We start from the raw sequence: 24,473 nt of genomic DNA, 5'->3' as shown, positions 1-24,473 counted from the left end.
ATTTTACACGACTGCGTGTCCATTTTACGGAGTATAAAAGAAATGTTGAGCGTTCTTTAGGTATTTGTACAGAGTTATGGAAACATTGATGAAAGTTTCAGGGAACTTAAAATAGCTAGCCCTTGCTCTTTTCCCGGCATTGTCAATCGGACGTTCGGAAATCGAACTTAATCGGACCCAATCCACGGATTGGGTTCGATTGAAATACACTTCTATTGGGTTTGATTGACTATGCCGTGTCTTTTGAGATCACATGTAGCATCTATTCATGTCAAACATCAAATATTGATAACTCTATGGAAACATGAAAAAAAAAAAAAAAAAAAAAAAAAAAATAGTCCAGTGACCGCTTATATTGTCAGAGATAGTCTCGATGCAGAGGCAACATTTAATTTTGTCTTTGTTGACCATCATATTATCTTCAGTATACATACATTTTAAATCTAAATGAACTGAGAAAGGAAAAACTCTAGTGGTGAGCTATATCATTTTTACCGGCTCGAAAAAGGAGACAAAACTGTTGAGGAAACCTGGATCATGGAGGAGCCAGCCTATCAAATCATGTGACATTCTCGTCCCCAGGACCACCTGCCCCTCTCAGCCGAGGAGGCCTTGGCGCGAGAAAAAAGTGCCTTTAGAGACACATGATTTAATTAGCTAGATTGTTGGACCAATGAAGAACACAAGACTAAATCCGTTCGAGCACATTAGCTATAAACAAGGATAATTTTTAGTAAAACATGTTCGTGGTAAGTGAATCAGTGTCACTTCCGGTCAGATTTTCTTCTCTATATACTTATATTTAAGAGGTCACTTAAGTCGGTTGTTCTACCCATAACCGGCGTCACGTCAGCAAATTCAGTTCAGACATATAGTTTTACTTTACTATCCTTACATTACCAGGTAATTCCGTGACATTCTCTCACTGAAATGCTTGTCACACGTTCAGTTTTCATGTCTAACTTCTGACGTCACCAAATGATATTTAATAAGTATTCATTTCAGTTTCCAGTTCATTCCTTCCGCGCTCTGAAGAGACGATGTGCGATACCTTTAAAAGAGAATTTCGTTGTAGAAATTTGTGGACTGATGCTTCAAATGTAGCTGACTTTACTTCGTCTACGGTGAGTCAATACAAAGTACATTTAATGGCTGGTGATTATAAATAGTTTAAACCCCTGAATGAAGCTTTATTCCCTGAGTCAGAATTCGAAGCCAGTTGAAACCAAAACATCAGGGATGCGCGCTCACACTGAATAAGACAGTTATTTCCCCATAATTTAACAGGCTGGTAAAAATTTCCATAAAAGTTTACATACAACTTGACAACTTAGCATGAAAACAGATTCGACACTCCTAACTGCCAGCAGTCACAGTAGCTTTGAATATCAATTATCAACATGGTCTTGACTTCATTGTGTTTACCTACTTTTAGTTTCGAACTGAACCCATGTAATCCCATTCGCGAGGAACTTCCGCTACTGAAGTGCCTTTAATAGCAAAATGACGCGCGTGATCTTTGTTTCTCAGCATTAGTGATAATTCTTCGTAAGGAGATGTAGAACTACGATTTGTGTTATATTCGAGAGGGTCACCGGGTCATGGTGATTCAGTTCTAAATGACAGCGAGTTAGATCCGCTGGGGGAGGAGAAAAGGTGAGTCCCCGCTCTAGAAAGCTTGCAACTACATGTAGTCCCTGAACTCTTCTTTCCTCGCTTTATAAAGGTTGTAACTGGGCGGACGAAAAGAGAGTGCAATCGCTACCCCAACCCCCTCTCCTAAACCGGGGAAACCATGTATGACACCACAGCCAGCCCAAGCTTTCTCTATGAACCACACGAGCAACACAATATGGCATCGAATTATAAGGGTTTATATGGGATTTTCTACAAGATATCCATGGAGGTAGTTAAAAGTGAAAATTCTCAATAAAAATGGCTCACCTTATTCCATACGTGTGTTGCTTGCTCCTGGTGTGGTTATTTTACCGATTGAACTTGATTTAAGCGACTTTTTTGAATTCCGGTTTCCCCTTTATAAAGAGAGAATTTTCACTTTTAACCATCTCCATGGATATCATGTAGAAAATCCCATATAAACCCTTATAATTCGATGCTATATTGTGTTGCTCGTGTGGTTCATAGAGAGAGCTTGGGCTGCCTGTGATGATACTCAGTGTTTTGAAGCCCGCGCGCCCAGTGGCCAACCAGACCAACTTAAAAAAGGTTAACCTAGAAGCCCATATCTGCTACGAACTACCGGCCAAAACAGCATCTCATTAGTAACCATCTCCATTCTCTCCAGTTCGTGTAATTCATGACGGAAAAAAACTCTTTTTTTGCACTTACCTACTCAATAGAGTTCAAATCAGTCTCTCAAATGACGAATAGTACACGCGTGAACTACGCAATCTATAGTATAGACAGTATATCTACTTGTTATTGGTTAGTCTTTTTAGGTTAGGGTTAATTTTTCAAGATTGTTTCGGAGTTTCCCAGCGTTCCTGTTTTAGTACACGTTCATCAAAATCAGCGTGACAATGTGTCTTGCTAGCTAAATCTTTTGAACTCGTCATTTGAACAAGCAACACTCGCGCGTCAACACAACATTCTGATTGGCTCGCTTTGAGCTTTTGCTCCCACGTTATCCTGCATGGACTCTCACCTGTGTTCAGCCCATACACACGAGCGGGGAACGCGAAGAGTTTAGGGACTAGGGTAATTTGCAGCCAGAATTACTTTTTTTGCCGTGAGTAGGAGCTGGTCGTTGAAAACATAAGTGCGCTTGTGACTGGAAATTCTACATTTCATTGACCACCATATGGCGTCGCGTCTTCATGAGGATAACAATATTATAAAGCCATTAACGACTGGGCCACACTAGCAAGTACTTTAAAGAAACTGATGCCGAAAACTATTTTTAAATACAAACTGAAACAATTTTTATTGAACCATTTTAACCTTAGTTAGTAGTATTTTAATTCTTGTTTTAGTTTTTAATCTTAGTCAGCTTACCGCATAGGTGTTTGTCCTTTTTATTGTATTTTAGATTTTAATGTATTTTAAAGGTTTAACATTTATTTTCTAAGAGGACCCTCCTGAAAACCACCTTATGGTGATTGGAGGCTTCCTCTTAAAATATTATGTATTATTATTACTGTTATTATTATTATTATTATTATTATTATTATTAGAACTCTGGGATAGAAATCAATGCTCTGAGCCTTGCAGATGCTGCTTGTACACAGTAACTTTGTGGAGGAAAAAATGAGATGGAAACTTTTGGGCTGCCGGACGACTCTTTTCTCGAAGTCCACATAAACTGAAAAGTTTCATTTAGAACAAAAATTATTTTAGAGGAAATCTAGGACCGAAGTAAGGGAGGAATTGGTTTTTGTTTGCTGTAAAAATTTAACTTGGCTGAACAAACCTCAACTTTGGGTTTAGCTGCTGTTAAAAGTAACACGTTCAGCTCAGTCAAACCATCTGCTGACGGTCTGTCGCTGCCCACATCAGCAATTAGGGTTTGTTCAACTGTGCTCAATCATTTTTCCATTTCTGACTAAATTCGTATCGACCCCTCGAAAGAAGCGATAAATGATATGGTTGTTAGCCATTTTCGAACAAAATCCAAAAGTAGCAACTTAACAAGCTGACCCAAAACTCATGTAAGACCCTTGAGATTTTGAAAACTTGCCAAAGTTACTTTTTGTTCGCTTTAAGTGTTTGCCGACGTGTGACTATGTTCTTTTCTCTCAGTGGTTATCTGACGGCGCCTTCACAATTTACCGAGTGATCCTGGCACTTTACACTTCTGCTTACACAGTGGTCGGCGTGATTAAAAGACAAGAACAAGGCGTGAAATGGCTTATCTTCCTCACTAACTGGAGCTACACGTTTGTCAATTTGCACTTTATTGTCAGTGCAGTTATCGTTACACACTATTACTACAACAATAGAAGCAGTATCAAAACAAGCGAAGAAGAAGAAGAAGAAGAAGAAGAAGAAGAAGAAGAAGAAGAAGAGGAAGAAGATAACGTGAGAATTCGTCCCTATGTCATGATCAATTCTCGTCCTCCATTAGCCTGCAAAACCTCGTGGGTAATCTACGATATTGCCGCCAACATCGCTTTTCCAGTGACCGTGATGTACTGGACCCAAGTGTATGTGCCTGGTCATGCCTATGACAGCGTAACCTTCAACGCGCATGCTTTAAACTCGGTAGTTATTGTCCTCGATACCATGATTAGCTGTATCCGGGTCAAACTGTTGCACATTATTTACCCAATCATATTCATTTCCGTTTACATGATATTCTCGTTGATCTACTGGGCTTGTGGAGGGACGGATCCGTATGACCATCCTTACATCTACTCCGCTCTTGATTACGGCGGTCATCCAATTAGAGCCGCAGTAACTATCTGCTTATTTCTTTGTGTTGGTAATGTGCTGTCACAGTTGCTTCTTTTTGGATTGTATCAATTACGCTTGTGGTTGAAACAGTTTTGTCGCTGTACGACGTTAACGGCCATCTAGGAGAAAGAACAATCTTTGGCTTCAATCTTTACAAGTCTCGTTCCTAGACTTCGCGCGTTTTTGGTCAATGGTGACAAAACCGTTCAAAGAACCGTTGGACATACGTGCGTAGGAAAAGATAGTGCTGCCAATTTGTACAATCTATTACAACTTTCAATGCATAAACATTACAAAATATATTCTATGCCACATAATTGGCAAGAACTTGATTAGGGCTTGCCACAAGTTGCTCGAGATTTCCCAAAAAGTTGCCCGAAATTTCTCAAAAACTTGCTCAAAAGTTGCTCCAAAAAAAGTAAAAGTTACTTTTCGTAACGAAAGTTGCTCAAAAGTTGCTAAAAAAAGCAAAAACTCTTTTTGTTTTTCTCTTCTTTTATTTGGTCTGATGCAAAATTATGTTATCTGTACAACAAAAGTAACATTTTTAAGCATTTTTGTGCAATTTTGCGTTGTAACCAGCGTCACTAAATAAATTTTTTCACAATACGTATGAGTAAATACTACGCATCAATATCAATATAAGAATATTGATCTTGTAAAAATTCTATTATGAGCCAATAAAATTGTCGGAGGATCTGAATGACCTTCGTCATCTGAAACACTCGAATCAGTGGAGTGTGAATCTTCGTCCGCCATTTTGCATTTTCTTTGACCTAGCAGCCCGGCTGCATGCATCTTTCGCTGATCTGCCCCAGGGAGGAGGAACTGCTCCTTTTTCACAGGACATTCACAAATTGTCTCCTGTAGACGACAATGTAGAATTCATTTGATTTAAGACACAAAAGCGTGCTATCGGTAAAGAGCCTTTTGTGTATATTTCTTATATTTTAGTTCTTTTTCTCTTTTCTAATCTTTAATCCAGAGAACATGTTGACACTAATCCTGGCGTAATGTAGAGCGCCCGTCACGCAATCCTAGACGAGACATGCGCAAAATTCTGTGTGAAAGACTAATAGACTACTGATGACTGGTGATGTAGAAGTTATATTTCTTTTCTGGCCTTGACCCATTTTTCTGCTTAACGAAAAGAAAATCTTCCAGTTTCCAGTTTCTCCTAGTTAAATTATCCACAAAGCAGTATACACCCTCAAGAGAAGGGGTTGGGATGAGGCGGGGAGGTGGGGGGGGGGGGGGGGGCAACTTAAGGCAACTTGGAAAGCTAAGAAACGTGAGGCGCTATTCCCATGCGTGGAAAATACATACCTTGTTATTCTTTGTTATTTTTTTTTTATTCTTTGTCATGTGTTACCGTGTGATAGATACCCTGTGTTACCTTGATGTACCTTGTGCTACCTTGTGATTTGCGATGCTTTGTCATGTTTTTTCATGTTTTCACTCGTGAGCGAGAGAGAATTCGAGAATGAGAATCACTGATTTATGGTACCGAATCCCACGTCTTCAAGATGGCGGCACCTCGGTGACGGCAATCAAGCCAGAATCTTACTGGATCTTACTAAAATACCATCAATGAGCACAGACATAACAAAGCGGGGAGCTCGAGGAGACGGCTTCGAATAATCGCCTAGCAACGGACACTTGAGCCCTCGTGACTTCAACTCGTGACTCTTGCGTGAAATGGCGTAATAATTAGTACAACAGAATAACATGCTGCAATGTGCTTGGAGGAATTTCGTCTCCGTAATTTCAGGCTGACTTATCCAAATGGCAAAGATTTTGCTGTATCTCCGGTGAGTGATTTGTTATTAGTGATCCTTGTGATCGGAGTCGAGAAACTTCCTGAGAAACTCTGACAAAATCTGTTCGGTTTTTGGCGAAACAAGGCCCCGCTTCAGGTCAAATTACCGCAAAATTTGAACCTGTTAAATTCAGTTTGTGAACTTCAAGGCAAACACGGATTTGCTGTTCGCTATTTTCATGTTTTTCTTTTGAGCTTTCGTCAAGGGATCATGTTGTCTACTGAAGGAAATTATTGTCCGTTGTATTTGTCGGCGATTATTTCTTTACTAACCGTGAACGAGTTGTCGTAATTTAGAGTTATGTTATTGACGGAAAAGACGGTGATGCAGATTTTTTTTTATACGGCAACGACTGAACTGGGGCCCTGAATGTTTAAACGGGTGCAGTATATTAATTAGTTTTCGTTTCGTTTGCCGGTGTCACGCATGCTGGTGGCACACGCAAGTTGTAAAATGAGTGAGTCACGCAATCCTTTCACGTCGCGCAGACGCCACAGTTTGAGCACAATCAGGATTTCGGCAAGGGTAATGATTTAAAAAATAATAATAATAAATAGCCTTGCTTTGTCAAACTATATGGATTCCAGTTCAATATTGGGGAAGGCTTTGTTATATTTTTAGTTCCATGCCTGCTTCTGAACTTACACCTCCTTATGGTGACCTATTGTGAAATGTTCTTTTCATTCACAGTTGTTTAGTTTAAAAATCTTAATAGACAGAAACAAGAGGTCTCTCATAGTGATTTAAGTTTGATATTTATATAGATTTTTACTAGTATAAGGTATGCTTAGGATAACTATTTGCATATAATACTTAGCTAATTTATGAGCATCATTTATTCAACCCTAATCAGGGGAGTAGCCAGGATTTTTCAAAGGGGGGGGGGGGGGTCACACACTGTGTCAAAATGAGGGTACTCATGAATTGTGATGTCATTTTTGCCACCTGTTGTAGGTTGTTTGCTTAAAGAAGGCTTACAAAAGGGAGGTCACGGGCACCCCAGGACCCCTTAGCTACGCCCCTGCTAATACAATGGCACGAGGCTAAATGTTTGACCCCCAAGGTATCAGGCTGAAGAGAGTTCAACCTCGTTCCCAGGGTCTTTCTCCTTTGTCTCCTTTGTCTGACAAGATAGGAAAAGGAGAGAGCCTCGGATCAAACTTCTGAGGGATTACTTACAACAAATCCAACAGGCAATTAGACTGTTTTCAGCTCGTTTCTCTCTTGAAATTAATCTTTGCTGAAACATTCATACTGCATCTTTTGCGAATGAGCTCATAAGGGATTAATGATGTTGACTCAACAAACTTTCAGTGGATGAAAGAAGGACAGCAAATGGTCTAGCTAGTGACGTCATCACCCTCCCAATTTCAGAATAAATGCATTTTTGTTTCCAGGGGAGCCTGTTCCTCTTAGGCCCCATTTATATGGTCTTGGTTACCTGAGACAACCCTCCCCCCAAGTTACCCTAGCTGAGGGAACTTTTCACCTATTTCTTTGCAAAATTCAACCAACCGTTTACAAGAGGACGCAAACACGTCTCGGGGGGCGAGACAACTCGAGTGGTCTTGCCTCGGCTGGTAGGGTAACTCTGGCAGGCAGGACAACTTTTCTTCATAAAAACACTTTGGCTCACTTAAGCGAGACAATTGTCAGTGTGGCGAGTGTCACGGAATGTCTAGATTTAGGATTTAAAGCAGAAATTTGTATCAAAGAAGTGAAAATTAGCTCCACAAAAGCCACTTTGATTGAATCATAGTTGATAAAGGAGAATGGTTATGAAGCCTGGCCAACATCAAAGGAGCAAACAAAGATGCCAAGATTTATGTTGGAAGGTCCATGACCATGCACAATCTTTTGTTTTTCGCTCATACACTATGCATGAGTTATGTAATCAAAACATTTCTGTTGGTTAGTTCCTCAGTCAGTAGTAAACAACTACTGTGTTTTGTGCATGGTCAAGGCCAAAAAAGAGAACAAAGACATACAACAAAGAACTTTGTTGAGTTCCATAACCATTCCCCTCTATTAAATATGACTGAACAACCGAGGAAAACTCAAAGAAAGAGGGGTATTTGCACATTTGATCATTCAATAACGGTTATGAATAATCATGCGGGGTCAATTTTGACTCGGACCACAAAGACACTGTTTTCACATATGAATGCTTGATAAAGTTGCCTCAGGGGGAGGGTTTTCTCAGGTACCCAAGACCATACAACTGGGGCCTTAGCCACTGGGGCCCTGAGATGAGAAGAAAGTGGCTTTGGAGACACATTATTTCATATGGTTGTATTCTTGGACTAGAGTTCTCTCTTATTCTCTGGTTTCTATTCCCCAAAAACTTGGCTGGTCGATATCTGACTAAAACCGTTCCGTGACAGCACCTACTAACCGTCACAAAATTTGAAACAGGCTTTTACGCTTACAAAGAGACTTTTCAGTGAAGTCCTCCACAACAAAGCTTATTATATGGCTAGCTCTGTGAGCGGGCAAGATGAATCAAATCCTGTGCTGTGATTGGCTACCCGAGCGGGCAGGATGGAGCTATCTTGCCTGCTTGGGTCTACCCACTGTGTCCCGCAAGAAAAATTTCCCTGAAAGCCATATAATAAATCCTGTATTGACCAAGCTTGTTCGGTCAAGATGGCTGGATATTGGCCTCATTCTTTTTTTGCGAGTTTATGGACCTCGACTCCATCTCGGTCCATAAACACGCAAAAAAAGAACTTGGCCAATATCCAGCCATCTTGACCTCACACTTGGTCAATAACCCATACATAGTAGTACCACATTCGGCCAAAAGTTTACTTCTGTCTAACATTCCCTTTGTTTGGTGCTGTGTACATGTAACCGAACAATTTTTGGTTTAAGATCAACCAGTGGATAGTTTTGGGAATGAAACAAGCAGTGAATTAGTGAATCTTAGTCCAAGAATCTAGCCAATCAAATCATTTGTTACTAGAACCCCTCATACCAAGACCCTGCCAGCTAAAAGGGACTAGTAGCTCCGGGACGGAGAATGAGGATTAGAGCCCAAACTACGCAGTCACGCTCAGACTTGACGCAGTCGCTATTTACTTGATTTGGGGGAAGAGTTCAGAGCAGATAAACGTAATAAGCATGCGCACGTTTTGGCTGTGCGCCAGGCTCCCAGTTTGAAAAAATGGCTTGAATTTTGTTGATCGGGTAAACAAAAAAAGTTACGAACTCTATATGCTTTCCCAATTTTCCAAAATTTCCCGGTAAACAGCAACATTTTAACATCAGTGATAGAAAGCTGGTGTACTGTTTTCGTGGGAAATTAATTTTTTTGGCACAGAATTAACATTAAATACCTCTTACTAACCGAGTTCGAGGTCCGTACTGGGCCATAAATCGAAGGGGAAAAAACGAGGATCCGTAACTTACAGTACGGACCAAGAAGACGAGGTTAGTAAGATATTTATTATATCTCTACTATGTACCTGACGGGTTCGGAAACGATTTCTATTCACGCGGACTCGGAAAGGCTTAAATTTCTGACGCACCTTGAAAGCAAGACGAGTCAGTTTGAAACTGTTTTTAAGTCACTAGCACGCTTTATTACATAATTTAGAGTATGAGAAAGTTTTAAACATTTACATGCTATAAAAGTTAACAACAAGAACACCTATCGGTAAATCACGAAACAGTTTGGCAACAAAACCAACTTTAAATTTTAGCGGGCCGTACAGGAGAGTACGGCCCGCTAAATTGACCAATCACAACGCGCGTACTAACTGAGAGATATAATAACGTTTACGAACCCTTTATCTCCAAGTGGTATACAATGAATTTCGGTGTGAAGACACATTTTATCCACAGACACTCTTTACATGTTGCATCCAAATAAGCAAACCACTGAAATATATAAGCAAGAGAGGTTTTCAGCAGGCAAGGGGAGCCTTGTTTTGTTAACAGTGAAATGCCAAAAATATCAACCGAATGACGTCCTCCTGTCCGCCGTTCTTTCCACCATTGCAGGACCATTCTACATTATTACCTGAGCCCGCAAGCAGGGCTAGGGGTGCGCAGAAACGCAGTACCTTTTTCCGCTCTGAAGGGGAAGAGAAAATTGAATACTTGGACTCGCGCGCCACTCGATCCAGGCCGCTCTCTCTTGGAAACAATCCAATCTGACCCATAAATAGCGACTGGGTACGAGTATAGGTCACACTCCATACCTTACCCTCATGCGCAAATCTCCTGAAAGACATGAGGTTCTCATGTCTTTCAGGAGACTTGCGCGCGAGGACAAGGTATAGAGACTGATTGAAAGTAGGGAAGAGGAGAGGCTCAGAGAACAAGGGACTTTTCCATTTACATAAAAAACCGGAAATGTCGAGGAATTCCGATTCTTCGGGAATATATTCTGCTTGACGTTTCTCCGAAGAACACGCCTTGTTAATTGTGGTGCGAAATTCTGGATAGTCTTGAAAGGCGAAAGGCCTGTAACTAGTGCAAAAGATGCAAAACGATAAACCGAACTGTTTATTGTAGGGTCTGTTGTAGGAGCCAGTGATCACCCTACCATGCAAAAGCTACGCAATTCACGTACATATTGGGTTTATTGTGGGCGTTTCATTGCTCAACACAACAAAAACGTTCCGGTTTGAAAATTGCAGTTCCATTTGTTTTTGGAGTCAAACGGGAGGCGGGAATTTTTGGTTGAATAAAAAGCAGTCTGATTTTCTGGAAACTTTCCAAGGAAATTTCCCTACCATTTACTTTCGTTGCATTGTTTATGTTTACACTGCTCCCCATTCCACTCACGGTGCTTTGTCGTGCCCGGAGGCCGTGCTCCTTTTGGTCAACACCAGTAATCGCGACCTCTGGGCCGGTCCAACACCGGAAGTCCGCGATTCTCGGACTTCACATCAAATCTGACAAATCTGATTGGTTGAGAATACGAAACGAATACTCTGCGCCTGCTCACAAAATCCGGTCAGGGAAGAGGTCGCGATTCTTGCTGCTGACCAAAAGGAGCGCGGCCTCTGGCGACGAGAATATTCACGGTGCCTGTTGTATTTGGTCATCGCGCCGGCGCAGACTAGTCTGCAAGTGCTCTCACCAGTGTTTAACTCGAATTTTTCTTATTTCTGCAGTGGCTTCCTCTGCCATTCGTAATAGGGTATCGATTGCTATTTACCATTTACTGTTGCGGCTGGATAGTTTACAGCATCGTCTCTGCAAGCACTTGGAAATGGTTAATTTATCTGACAGACTGGACTTTCCTATGCGTGACCACTTACTTTGTTTGCAGCTCTGTGATATCTATCGTGTACTTGGTAGATTGCCGTGGCAACGGAACGAATTTTGAGCAAGGTCGAGAACGCGCTCCAGACGAGAGAGCATCACCAGTGAGACACACCGCACCCGGACAATCACGGAAATCCCTTGAGGGCTTATTAGAGGAACAGTACTATGATGCTTGTGAGGATACTGATCAAATTGCAGCCTTAGAACGAGCGCAAAATGCGGTGCGAGAAAATGCTGATTTTTCAACACGCGTACCCCACGCGGACTATTCTCAAACTTTGTGCCACAAAGTTGCATGGTTTTTCTACATAATTGCTTCTAATAATTCTTTTATGGTGACGATAGTGTATTGGAGCTTTTTGTATAACGGCTTCAAGATCGGAGAGGCCGATGTATCTTTCCACCTGTTAAACTCGGTTTTCATGCTGACAGAAACCTGTTTAAGTGCCGTTCCTGTGCGGCTTTTGCATTTAGTTTATGCAGAGCTGTATGGAGTTCTTTATTCGATCTTTACAGTGGTGTACTGGCTGAGTGGAGGCACTAATACCAATGGTGATAGCTTTATTTATCCAATTGTTGACTACAAGACTAAGCCTTATGACGCTGCTGGACTTATTATCATGTATGCACTGGTCGGTCTTCCAACGTGTCAATTGATCAATTTCGGATTGTTTAAATTGCGCTCCTATTTACACAGCTTGAGGAGCAGTAGATAAAGATTATAGTAGATAAAGACGATGGTTTTTATTTTTTTTTTAATTTCTTTTTTAATAGTTTTTATTGATTTTCAAAATGAGGTAACAAATAAGAAATTACATTTGTCAAAATATATAGACAACAACAGCAACAACCACTCGCAAAACAAAATAAATAAATAAATATAAGTGAAATCAAAAGAAAATGCGATACTACTGAGTAAATGCGTAAGGAGCTTGTTTTTCTACCTGGCAATATGAAGCTCGATATTGTATACACGCCTTGTTCTAGCTATAAAGCCTTTTTTACAGTATGGTTTATGGGTGAAAACAGAAGTGGATTTATTTGATTCACAAGATGGTAGGAGGGTGTTGAGTAAATGGTGGAAGCCTGCGAACAGGCTCCCGGCGAGGACGGAAAGTGAACAGAAAACGAGCGCGAAACTGACAAATTCGGAGAGCGAAGCGATCGGGCTGGAGCAAGGTGTTTTTTCCGCGCACGCCGGGAACCTTTTTACAGGCTAAAATGGTGGCGGCTGGATAAAAAAGCGAAACCCGAGGATATTTTCCTAAGCCCTTCGGCCTGACTATTCACCGAAAAAATCTCTTTATTAAATGGAATCAGAATCGAACGAACCGTACATAGGGTGTTTATTTTGCAACAAATCATGGGCTTAATAAACATTAGGCTTCTATCGATATACTAAAATTCACCTTGAGAGCAAGACGTAGACGACACAAAAAGGAGACGGGGTAGTGAGAGCGAGAGACCTCAGGCAAGATAATTTATGATAATGAAGACGACGACGACGATGATGACGACGACGACGACGATGATGATAATGATGATGATGATGACGATGATGATGATGTTGATGATGATGACGATGACGATGACGATGACTGACGATGATGACGACGATGACGATGATGATGAGGATGATGATGAGGATGAGGATGACGATGATGATGACGACGATGACGACGATGATGATGATGATGACGATGACGATGACAATGATGATGACGATGACGATGACTGACGATGATGACGATGACGATGACGATGACGATGATGATGACGACGATGACGATGATGATGACGACGATGACGACGATGATGATGATGATGACGATGACGATGACGATGATGATGATGATGATGATGATGTAGGTGCTGAATGTTACAGTTAATTACGATTTGGGGAAGCAAAATTCGTCTTACATAATAAAATGTAGCAGTCAATTCGAAACTTAACATTCCGACCAGAGCGATTCAACCCCCGGGCATTTGGCATCTTATATAAATTCTCGTTTGGTTTAATTCCATTTCCTTTGGCCAAATGCCCTACCGTAAGGTAGTAATGAGGCGATCAAATGCCCCTTACCCCTGGACCACGGGACATAGATGGCAGAAAATGGGTAATGGAGAGAATCAAATTCACTCACGAACACTCACTTTGGACTTCCACCATGTCCCAAATATTGTTTATGTATACCATTTAAAAATTCACCTTGAGACACACCACAAAGCCTTTGAAGGCCGTTATTTTCAAGCCACGGCGTTGCAAAGAAACGATGTTGTCGGTTGATGACTTCTGAACTTGACCATGGCTTCAAGGTAAACGAATTCCTTCTACCCTCTAATAGTGTCAAATGCCCACCGCAATCAACCACAAATGTCAACTGTCCCACCCCACAAGAAATTTATTTTGTCATTCGGGGCCTCGGAGGATGCCTTGATGTCTCTCCTTGATCGATACTCATACTTGACTCACCGTTTAAAACCAGACGTTTATTTGACAGTTCTTCTATCTGACAATCAGCCATAAAAGTCAACGTGAAGAAACAATAAAAAAAAAACGTGCAGGGGACTTGACCCCGAAAAAAAATATCCCGTACAGGCAGTGGACGTTAAAAAAAAAAGAAAAAAAAATCTTGCAAGCAGAAAAAGTCCCACCCCCTATCACTTTTCTAATGGTCCGTCCCAAATATTTGATTACTACTAGTCTATTGTTTATACTTGTGCCAAGCGCCAGGAAGGTGTGATTTTTTCTTTTTGTATTTCACAGCAACAAATTTAAGGGTCTCAACAGTATTTGCTTTGTTCAAGTTAACCATTTATTGCTTTCTAAATCGTATGAAGAAACTTCCGCCGATCTACTTTTTGGTCGGGGCGACTCGACTTTTGGTCGGGGGGAACGACTTTTGGTGGGGGCGAATCGACTTTGAGTCGGGGTGAAACGACCTTGATTTGGGCGAAACGAATTTGAGTTGGGGCGAAACGACTTGGGGCGAAACGGACTTGAGGCGAAACGACCGTAATTCGTTCTTTCGTTTTGAAACTTTCCTTGCGACGTTCAAAGAGGTAAACTTACGTTTCTAATAAAGTGACAAAACTTTTTCTGTAACTTTTTTTCACCACAAAGGCTCTCAGGCGTTGGAAAGGGTAATGTGACAAGGAAACTTCCCAAACTCTGTAGATTTCATGGCATCTAATAACATTTATACAGTTTTTCATGTGTTTGGTTGTTTCAAGTCTCAAGTTAGGTGACGCTGTTTACTTATTCGAAGTAGTTTCGTGGAATATCAGAACCGAAAAAAAAAAACCCACGATCATTGCTTGCAACAGAATAAGACCATACTATTGCGTGACAATGTTATAATTAAATTGGCTCTTGTTATGAGTGAATCAGAAAAATTATCCAGAATCAACAACAATCTGCCGTTTACCGTTAGCTACTAGTACTATTACAGACTGCATGATGTTTAGCTGTCTTGTTGGGAACAGTTACGTGTAGTTCCAATAAACAAAGTCATTGATCGATTCAGTTGAAATCAAACATTGATAAAAGTAGGATTGATATCACATTTCCTAAGGCAAAACAAATTCTTAAGTTGTTTTCTATTTCACTTTTCATCGTAACCAAACAAAGTTGTTGGATTAGCACTATTACCAAGTGCTGCTACCTCCAGGGGCTTTTAATTCACCAAAAAAAATAACTCTTGCACGCGTTGCGTGCCTATGTTTTATTCAAGGCCACTGTATGAGGCCGAGCATTTGAAGTTACGCTTACAACAAATCCAACAAGCAATTAGACTACTTTCAGCCCGTTTTTATCTTGAAATTAATCTGGCTCCTGCCGAAACGTTCATACCGCATCGTTCGCGAACACGCTCAAAGCAATACGATATCGGCTCAACTGCGCAGAAGGCTTGATGTTACCTCGACGACCGAGAGTTGACTGGTGTTGAAAACTTCAATTCACCTCTTGGTCGTTTCTATGTTTACTGGTTTCATTCACCTCAGGGATGAAGTAAACAGGACTGAGTTAGTTAATTTCTTACTTTTTACATTTTACATTCTCAGGTGAACCTTACTCAACCTGACGTTGGAAAAAAATTATCGCGTGACGATCAAATGGTGAACACGCTCGGTATGAGGGTAAAATTTCCGGTTGGGGTTTGTGACGTCAGAAGTCCTTTGAGCACCAAACAAAAGGACTATATTTGTTTGTCATCACTATGGTTGTTGTTTTTCCCATAAAGGTCAATTAGTTAACGCCCAAAACGTGACTTTTATGCTACTCGCCGGGGACAACACCGACGAGCAAAGTTGGCCGCAATGTGCCGCGAAGAGTTTCATTTGTCCCAGGCCAGTTTGCAGCATTCTGACGCTAAAGATTTCGTTCGATCGCCGGTGAGTTTTCAAAGGTTTAAAATATATAAAGGTTTTAAAAAGCGACAATCGTAACTATATTTCTGCGCATTAATCATACAGATGTATGTGTCAACTGTGTATGTTGACTGTGACCTTTTGCTCGTCTGCTGAGGTGTTTAATCTTAAAGTTTACGTTGAATCTCGTCGCAGTTCAAGGTGAGACGATGAGAAGAACATATTTACGAGCACAGTTCCCGTCAACACGGCATAGGTCGTCATAGTTGTGTTATCCGTCATGCTAAGTGGGTCACCGAATGATAATTCCTGATTCATGTTTTGAACAAAAAAGCGAAACAAAACAAACCATCTTATTCTTATTGTACTACAGTTTAATCATCGCTTAAACGTTATTTGACATTTAACAAATCGATGTCAGTTTTTCATGCGTCTGTCGTGTTATTGATCATTAATGCACCTATCAATGGTTTGCCCCAGGATGGGGGAGGGGGGGGGGGCAACCCCAGGGGAATTTGAAATTTTCAGGTCTTCAAATGTCAATTTCCCTACCTCTGGGTCTCCATTGAGAGTCAAATTCCCATCCCTGGGGATCACAGATCCTCTACAGTAATGTCAACAAACTCAGTTACTCACAACACTTTATTGCAAGGTACTTAGTGACTCTATTCACATAGTATTTACAGCAATACAAAATGTGCACTGCCAGAACATGTCATCATCAAGTGGGGTTATTGCACACACTTGGTGATACCATTTATCACAGGCATCACACTGTATCCACTCTACAGTTTCAGCTTCATCACCCTCTGCTGGGTCTTCTTGCTTACAGTAGCCACAAAGTAAAGTTACTCTTTGGTCCACTAGTTATTCAGCTTGTGTGGTATATACTAAAATAATTATTCACCTCAGTGTCGGTGAAAGTGGTGGCTTGGTAAATATCCACCACTATTCACCTCCACTTCGGTGAAATAATTGTTAATTATTTTGTATTAAATTCAATAGTTCAAAGTTGCAATCCAATTTATGTCATCCAACTGATGTTAGTTGCTGTAATATGACAGCTGCTGTGTAATTAAGCAAAGATATTGCAGAATTCCAAGGCTATTTCATATTTTAAAATACATATGATTTTTCGATCTATTGCTGTGTTAAAAACTTGTTGCAGAGCACCTAGTGAAATCATGCTAAGTAGGATGAAATGTTCTGTGCAAATATTTCTTTCAAAATCCAACAGGAAGAAACACTATGTGTTACAAAACTTCAAGATAGATAACGGATGGGTGTTAAAAACAACAATTTTTACTTTAAAAGCATCAAGATAATCCTTACCTTCCATTCTGCCATTGTGAAAAGCACAGCAAAAACGCGGGAAGCTCATCCAAATGACTTCTGGGCTTTTTCCAAGATGGCCGCTCGCTCCCAGGCCCTCTCCACTTCCCAAGATGGCGACAGAGTCAAATTTCCCACCCAGGGGGATCGCTGTAGACGTCAAAATCCCTACCCAGGTAGAGCCTTACAAAGTCAAATTCCCATGGGTTGCCCGCCCACCCCCCCCACCCCCCCCCCCATCCTGGGGCAAACCATTGATAGGTGCCTAAGACAGACGCATTAAAAACTGACGTCAATTTGTTTTAAATTACGATAACAAATTGTCAAATATGTCCGCTCTCGCATAAATTATAAATTCACATGTCTGTCCCCTTATTGACAATGAAAATTAGCCAATAAGCGTGTGAGAATTTCTGCAGCTATGGTAAAAAGTGTATTGATAACAGATAGCCAGTAACAGTTGATACCAATTGATATGAATTGAAAAGTCGTTGTAAGAACTGATTGTTATGAATGAATTCTGGCATTGATGGTTATATTATATCCTGCAAGTGAACTGATTTTTTTCCGTTTTAACACCCCTTCCTTCCTGTAATGGCCACCTCTCTACAACTGCCACTATCCTCTGTCCCCAAGTGGTCATTGTGTAGAGGTTTGACTGTACTCTATTAATTGAGTCCATATCAGCATCTAGGCTAATTTGTCCTGTTTGGTTGTAAATCAAAGATTGACATTTACTATTACGTTAATTATCTAAATTATTTCCCTGACTAGAAGTGTGACTTCTGGCCAAAAAGATCTCAGTGATGCCCTTGACAAGAAACCAGATACTTGCAACAATTTCATTTTGAAAACAACTGGAGCATTGATTACTGCATTAATACAATCAATTAACATTTCAGACCCTGTTCTTCCAGACAGGGTGTTAAGCTTACATTTTTTTGAGTGTTAGTGCAAGCCGCTAGGGGAGGGAGGTTTGGGGGGCATGGCCCAGGAAGCTTTCATTTTTAGGGGCCAGTCAGAATTCTCCTTTTCATCACAGACCAGTTCGGCATTACAAGCCTGCAAATGATTTTGTCTATAAGCAGGCCATTTGTCAGGCCAAGGACAAGTTTTGACATGACAAAAAGCCAGTCTAGTCGGACAAAAATTTTTTTGTCATCAGAAATTAAAAATGAGACATTTTGTTATTTCAGTGTAGACCCTTTGCCAAAATGTGTTTTTTCGTGGATTATGAAACACAAGTATTTGATCACACACGTATTCCGTATTTTCCCACATATCAAGTTCCCCACGACGTCTAAGAAAAACCACCGGAAAAGTGATGAAATTATCTCCCACATGGACAGCTTGTCAGTATGAAAACTCAAAATAACATTCAGACACTTGAAAATTGGCTTACATGAATTCTTCGACTTTTAAACTTTGTGTAATTAGATGAAATTGGAATACTACAAAGCGTGACTAATTTGTACATTTGCGCTTTTCACAAAAACGTGTCTGTGGTATGGAAACTTTGTTTGAACCATAGACATAAAAAAAACTATACAGAGCTATAAAACTGATTTTTGATCACACAGACTAGAAAAGCATTTAGTTGCATTTTGGAGTGATTGCATTCAGATAAACGAAACGTGAGAATTTGGGTGGTGTATACAATTTAGATAATAGTTTAATTGGGTCAAATTACAACTGAAAAGTTATTTCACAACACTTGCACAAATTTCCAGTTAACACATTTTTCATTGTAGCAAAAATGTCCGGTCAGGGTGTCCGACCAGGCTAAGCTTTTACCTGTCAAAACCTCAAATTTACCGGACAGTTGTCTGATGACTGACTGTTATTTGCAGGCTTGGCGTTATAATTACCTTTATTATATGGCCAGCTCCATGAGCGGGCAAGATGAATCAAATCCTGCACTGTGATTGGCTACCGGAGTGAGCAAGATCGAGCTATCTTGCCCGCTCGGGACTACCCACCCTGTCCCACAAGAAAAATTTCCCTGAAAGCCATATAATAAATCCTTTACTGACCAATGCAAGCTTGTTCTATCAAGATGGCTGGATATATATTGGCCTTGTTCTCTTTTTGCGTGCTTATGGACCTTGACTCCGTCTCGGTCCATAAACATGCAAAAAAAGAACTTGGCCAATATCCAGCCATCTTGACCTCACACTTGGTCAATAACCCATACTTATTTACTTCAGGCTAATAAGTTGACAAGTAAACAAGTAACTGTTTCACTTACCCGCTGATGCAGCCCAGCAGTTTCGTCAGAAACTAATGATGCAACTTCATACTGGAATAGCATATGGGTTGTTTACCATTTACTTGGAAAACCGGTTGGTCGGCAGTTGTAGTAAATGGGACTTGTCAAATCTTGACTAGAAATTTCAACCACTTCTTCCCGGAAGATAGGAACTTATAGGGCGAGCATGGAACTAGTAAAAAATAGCAAATGGAATGCACATTTGCCATTTGGAAATTCTGTTTGGGAACTTTTGTCTACCTTTTGAGAAATCCCATTTTCCCAAGAAAATTTCCGTTCAGGGAGACAAAATTAATCTTTCCATTTACATTCCATCCAAAATTTCTGGATTTTTTGGGTAAATGGTAAACAACCAAGAAAACAGACCTAATTGACCTCTTTGTTAATCATTTGCTAGACTGCTCACTAGACCACGGTCAAATGGCTACATGGCTCTATTCAACTTAAAACTTGAAAAGGAAAGTGTGAAGCAAAGTAGTTAATTTGGAAGGCCAAATGTTTAAAGGGGCTGGAAACAGTTTCCAGCACTTTTCACTTGTTATACTTTGACAGATCAACACTACCACTGTTTATCAAGTGATGCTGTAATATGTTTATCACATAAATACCCAATCATTGATGAACAAGTTGTTGCCATCTTCATGGGATAATGGTTGCCATACTTTCTAATAATACAGAGGCAGATCCAGGATTTTTCTTAGGAGGGGTTGCACCACTAAGGAATCGTGTAACTGAGTGGTGAGGTAAACAAATTTTAAAAGCAAATATGAAGGAGTAGGCTTCATCTTAAGGGGGGGGGGGGGGGAGTGCACACCTCCTGCACCATTTCCCTAGATCTGCCCCTGTAATGCAGCCTGTTAAACTTTTAACTTTAAGTGCTGTTAATTCAAAAATTAAGCAAACAAACCCACCTTTTATTTAAAAATTGTGATTAGCTTTTAAGATACAACTTTGTAGAAAGTTAAAAAAAAATTCTGTAAGTAGGATTCAGACTTGTGAAAATTTAATAACAGTGATTACAGTCATACAAGCAATGGTTGTGCATTTGCAGTCAAACCAAGTGAAGTGTACCCCTCAAGATTACATTTATTTAGAGAATTGTTTTTTGAATGCTGAACCCACTAGAGGTAATGAATTGATTATTCACATATTGAACCCGTTAGATTTTCCGAGAATACAGCTAATGCAATTCAATAGTAAAAAAATTGATTCATTATAATTGCAATCTTGAAACAACTAGCAGGTTCAATATTCAAATAATCAATTCATCACTGAATTCTTGAAACGGCTAGCCAGTTCAATATTCAAATAATCAATTCTCTGAGGGGTACACTTCACTTGGTTTGACTGTAATAGACAATAACCTGACAATATACAAGTTGAATATTAAAATCAGTTGAAAATGATAACTAGTCATGAATGAAGTAGTGTATGGTGGCCCATGCCTACTATATGAAAAAACATAGAATCGGTCATACACTTATTTTTACTTATTTTTCCCCAAAACATAAACATTTTGCTTTATTGGTGAAAATTTTTTTCTTTTTTATTTGGGTTACTATTATTAGTTTTTGATAACAATATTATTGTATCAAAAACTATCAAAATCATGTTTTTCCTTTTTTTTTTTTTTTTTTTTAAAGAACAGAAAAAAGGAAGGCACGAACCTCTAATCCCTTGAATTTTTTTTAAGAAATGTGTTTTAAAATGCTGATCTCAATTTGATAATAAAAAGATGGGGTCACAGGGCTTGTTTTTCAGTCATAAGAAATAAGGGTGTTTCAATGGGTTCTACTGTTGCTATGATAACCATGACTTGTAGAATCAACCAATAAAGAGTAGTAGTATTGTTCCATCAAAGTGTAAATGATGGATTTTGTTTTGATGGAGTCTAATTTAATGATTTTATTTTGTTCCTCCAGTGGTTTCCAGCCGTTGTAGTGACAATATATCGGTTTATTATCGCTGGGTATTGCTTGGGTTGGATCATATACAGTGGTTTCCATCCGGCCAATGGTGATGAGAAATGGTTCATCTACTTGACCAATTGGGGCTTCACCTTTGTCACGCTGTACTACATCTGGGCTACAGTGGTCAGCCTTCTCCATCATTGTGGTGCGACAAACACCGTGGCTGGCATGCAAATGAAGGCTACCGGAAACCGAGACATTGACGCAGAGGGCGGAGAGGGCTTGGGTGCCAACGACTTTGAGGAACCACCAGTGAGCATGTCTTGGTATCACAAGGGCTTATGGGTAATCTTTAACATGGCCGCTAATTTCTCCATTTTGATTACTCTCTTGTACTGGACACTGATTTTTGGCGGGAAAACAAGCGGTCTGGATGTGACAACCCATTTGCTGAACTGTGTTTTCATGATAGGAGACCTGATGATCAGCACAACGCCTGTGAGAATTCTCCATGTTCTTTACGCTTTAATACTTGGTGTCTGTTACGTATTGTTGACCGTGATCTTTTGGGCAGCGGATGGCACCAATGCTCGCGGTGAACCTTACATTTACTCATACGTAGATTACAATGAAACCCCGGGTTTCTCAAGCGGTCTTATAATTGGGTTTGTATTTGTGGGTCAGCCTCTCTCTCAAGCCGTTCTGTTTGGTCTTTATAAACTACGGTGTTTCCTGGCCGAAAAATGTGGCAAGGACATATGACTTACACAAACATAGTAGGGAGTATAGAAAACCAGGGCGTCAACGGCGACCTAGCGCTAGACAGAAGGTTTAATGAGGAGAACAATGGCTGTTCACGTGCGTTATAATTCATGGTACATTTCTTTGCCGTCCTCTGCAAAACAACAACGTGAAATGACCAAATTCTGCGTTGACGTATGGAGAACGTGAACCACAACGGAAAATTTTTAAAATTTATATTTCGAATTTGACACTGTATTCCATATTCTTCATAATAAAAAAATAATTAGCGAACCACAATTTATATTTCGTAGACAGCATTTAGTTGGCCTATCGTTTTCAGAACTAGCTCCAGGTAAAAATAGAAAGATAGCATTCAATTTCAATTAGTTCAGTGGTTATTGTCATTATCATTTCTCCATTCACCTAGTCGAGAACTGGGCTGTTAGTTCACCGGTTAACATCTCTGAAATATGCAAAATTTGGTCATTTAAAGTTGTGAGTTGTTTTGGAGAGGATGGCAAAGAAAACCGCCGAGATTTATAACGCACGTGCGAAGCGATTGTACTGCTCATCAAACATTTTGTTCATCGGCGTACTGGTTGCTGTGATGGTTTGCTAAACCTCGGTTGTATTATGGCCCGTCTTCCGTATACAATGACGTCATAATTGACTTGTAATTTTTTAATGAGGATGTAAAGAAATATTTTAATCCATATGTAATTATTGGTATATAATGTCACATCATAGAGGGCTTATTTAATGTGCTGTTTTTTATGGGTGATAAAAAAAGAGCATACATACATACATACATACATTTTATTTGTTATCAAATTAAAATTACAATTATAACATGCCCGCGGATAGCTGAGCTAATCTACATACCATATGTGGAACACATACCATATGTGGAACACATGCGAACAGCTACCAACAGACAAGTGCAATAAATATAGTATCTTCTGAGTATTGAATTGCATGTTTTTGCACATTACGTTTTAGACGAACTCAAGCTCTGCCCGCACTATGCCGGAGGAATTTGAAAACGGAGGTTTCACTCTGAAAACGCATCAAATGTTTTCCGTCCACACTGCGCCGGAGGAATTTAAAAACGCAACAGTCACCGGTCATTTTGGATTTGTGTTTGAGAAAACTCAGTCAAGGAAATCACATCATGATCATGACGTCATCGTTTTCCAAAAGTTCCATTTTCAAAACTGTTTTCGAAAAGCTCCGTTTTGGTGACGGATTAGTTTGGACGGCAGGCCTAACCGTAGAAATAAAGCTGCGTTTTCAAACCTCCGGTGTAGTGCGAACAGAATCGATCCCCCCCAACAATAGAAGCCGAAATCCTCAGTTTAAAATTTTTGATTCAAATTGCTTATGAAGTCGTTTTGGCTATGAAGGAGTCTTTCGCCGCATTCACTTGTACTGTAATGGAAATGTTAGTGGAAGACGCTCCAGCTATTGGCTTGCACAACAATGCACTTCAGAAAAAGGTAAATGAAAACAACCAAAATTTGCTTTGTTTTTCAATACTCGATAATGTTGTTTCCATTATGCGTATCCTTGAGAGATGGTTGGTGAAGGTGGAAAATACGATGTACTCTAGCTCCTTTGTTCGTACCACAAGGTATACTACGTTTAAGACGATCAGTCGTGAAGGATATGTAATACTCAAATAAGATGCTTCATTTCTCGTCGTTCACATTGTTGCAGTACGTTAGTGGGATCAAATCAAACTTACAGTTACATTGAACAAATTTAAGCAATGACCTCCATCTGGCGTGAAAATATGCTGATATTTGTCCACACGCAACACACGCAATTTTAAACATTGGGAATGTCACTCGGATATTTCCCAGTTTTAGCTGGGACATATTCAATCACGTGACGCGTTTAGACCAATTGCGCGTCAGCGAGAATATTTGATGGACTATAACAACCATTAGTAGAATTCTACTAGTATACTAATGCAAATGCTGTAATCTGATTGGCTAAGCCATAGCACACTATCAGCCATTAGTATGCAGTGGCTTGGTGTCGTCGACAAAAATTGCAACATTTCTCATTTCTCCGAAGTTTTGAAAGAACATTTACAAACAAATGGATAATCAAATTCCTGAGGAAACTAAAAGGAGGACATTTTCGGTTCCTTGAATTTTAAAAAAGCTCGAAATTTCTGAAAGAAACTGATAAGCGTGCGTGGAAATTTCAAATTGACAATTCAGTGTTCGCGAATTCTCTAAGGCGTGAAGTTTAATACTAAGACCAGAAATAATTGGAATCATTTTTTGAAGGAGATTTCAGTTAGAACTCTACTAAAACAGTTAGATT

At 40.0% G+C, this 24,473-nt stretch overlaps 3 protein-coding genes across 4 annotated transcripts; all 3 read left to right on the top strand.

Moving 5' to 3' along the window:
* Positions 1-846: 846 nt before the first annotated feature.
* On the top strand, positions 847-5,274 carry LOC145502651 (protein rolling stone-like). 2 transcript variants are annotated; one of them, XM_081481995.1, is made up of 2 exons: positions 847-1,124; positions 3,760-5,274. In XM_081481995.1, exons 1-2 carry the CDS (start codon positions 1,041-1,043, stop codon positions 4,534-4,536), a joined length of 861 nt encoding a protein of 286 aa, XP_081338121.1. In that variant the 5' UTR covers positions 847-1,040; the 3' UTR covers positions 4,537-5,274. The 2 variants fall into 2 exon arrangements, 1 of the variants encoding a protein (XP_081338121.1); XR_014051375.1 differs by having other exon boundaries at positions 1,039-1,656; positions 3,760-3,804.
* A 397-nt stretch (positions 5,275-5,671) lies between these two features.
* Positions 5,672-12,252, top strand: LOC145502650 (uncharacterized). The gene is made up of 2 exons (XM_081481994.1): positions 5,672-6,224; positions 11,360-12,252. The coding sequence occupies exons 1-2, from the start codon at positions 6,150-6,152 to the stop codon at positions 12,227-12,229; spliced, it is 945 nt and encodes a 314-aa protein (XP_081338120.1). The 5' UTR covers positions 5,672-6,149; the 3' UTR covers positions 12,230-12,252.
* Positions 12,253-15,265: 3,013 nt separating this feature from the next.
* On the top strand, positions 15,266-22,990 carry LOC145503172 (protein rolling stone-like). The gene is made up of 2 exons (XM_081482635.1): positions 15,266-15,908; positions 21,408-22,990. Exons 1-2 carry the CDS (start codon positions 15,834-15,836, stop codon positions 22,155-22,157), a joined length of 825 nt encoding a protein of 274 aa, XP_081338761.1. The 5' UTR covers positions 15,266-15,833; the 3' UTR covers positions 22,158-22,990.
* Positions 22,991-24,473: the final 1,483 nt, after the last annotated feature.

Source organism: Orbicella franksi, chromosome 11 (genome assembly GCF_964199315.1).
Source record: "Orbicella franksi chromosome 11, jaOrbFran1.1, whole genome shotgun sequence".
Taxonomy (NCBI): domain Eukaryota; kingdom Metazoa; phylum Cnidaria; class Anthozoa; order Scleractinia; family Merulinidae; genus Orbicella; species Orbicella franksi.
This window is presented reverse-complemented; position numbering and strand designations above follow the sequence as displayed.

Excerpts from the sequence above, each read along its gene's own strand:
- LOC145502651 (XM_081481995.1), top strand. The coding sequence starts at position 1,041 with ATGTGCGATACCTTTAAAAGAGAATTTCGTTGTAGAAATTTGTGGACT. Across the intron at positions 1,125-3,759 it reads CTGACTTTACTTCGTCTACG|TGGTTATCTGACGGCGCCTT; the intron begins GTGAGTCAATAC and ends CTTTTCTCTCAG.
- LOC145502650 (XM_081481994.1), top strand. The coding sequence starts at position 6,150 with ATGTGCTTGGAGGAATTTCGTCTCCGTAATTTCAGGCTGACTTATCCA. Across the intron at positions 6,225-11,359 it reads AAGATTTTGCTGTATCTCCG|TGGCTTCCTCTGCCATTCGT; the intron begins GTGAGTGATTTG and ends TTATTTCTGCAG.
- LOC145503172 (XM_081482635.1), top strand. The coding sequence starts at position 15,834 with ATGTGCCGCGAAGAGTTTCATTTGTCCCAGGCCAGTTTGCAGCATTCT. Across the intron at positions 15,909-21,407 it reads AAGATTTCGTTCGATCGCCG|TGGTTTCCAGCCGTTGTAGT; the intron begins GTGAGTTTTCAA and ends TTGTTCCTCCAG.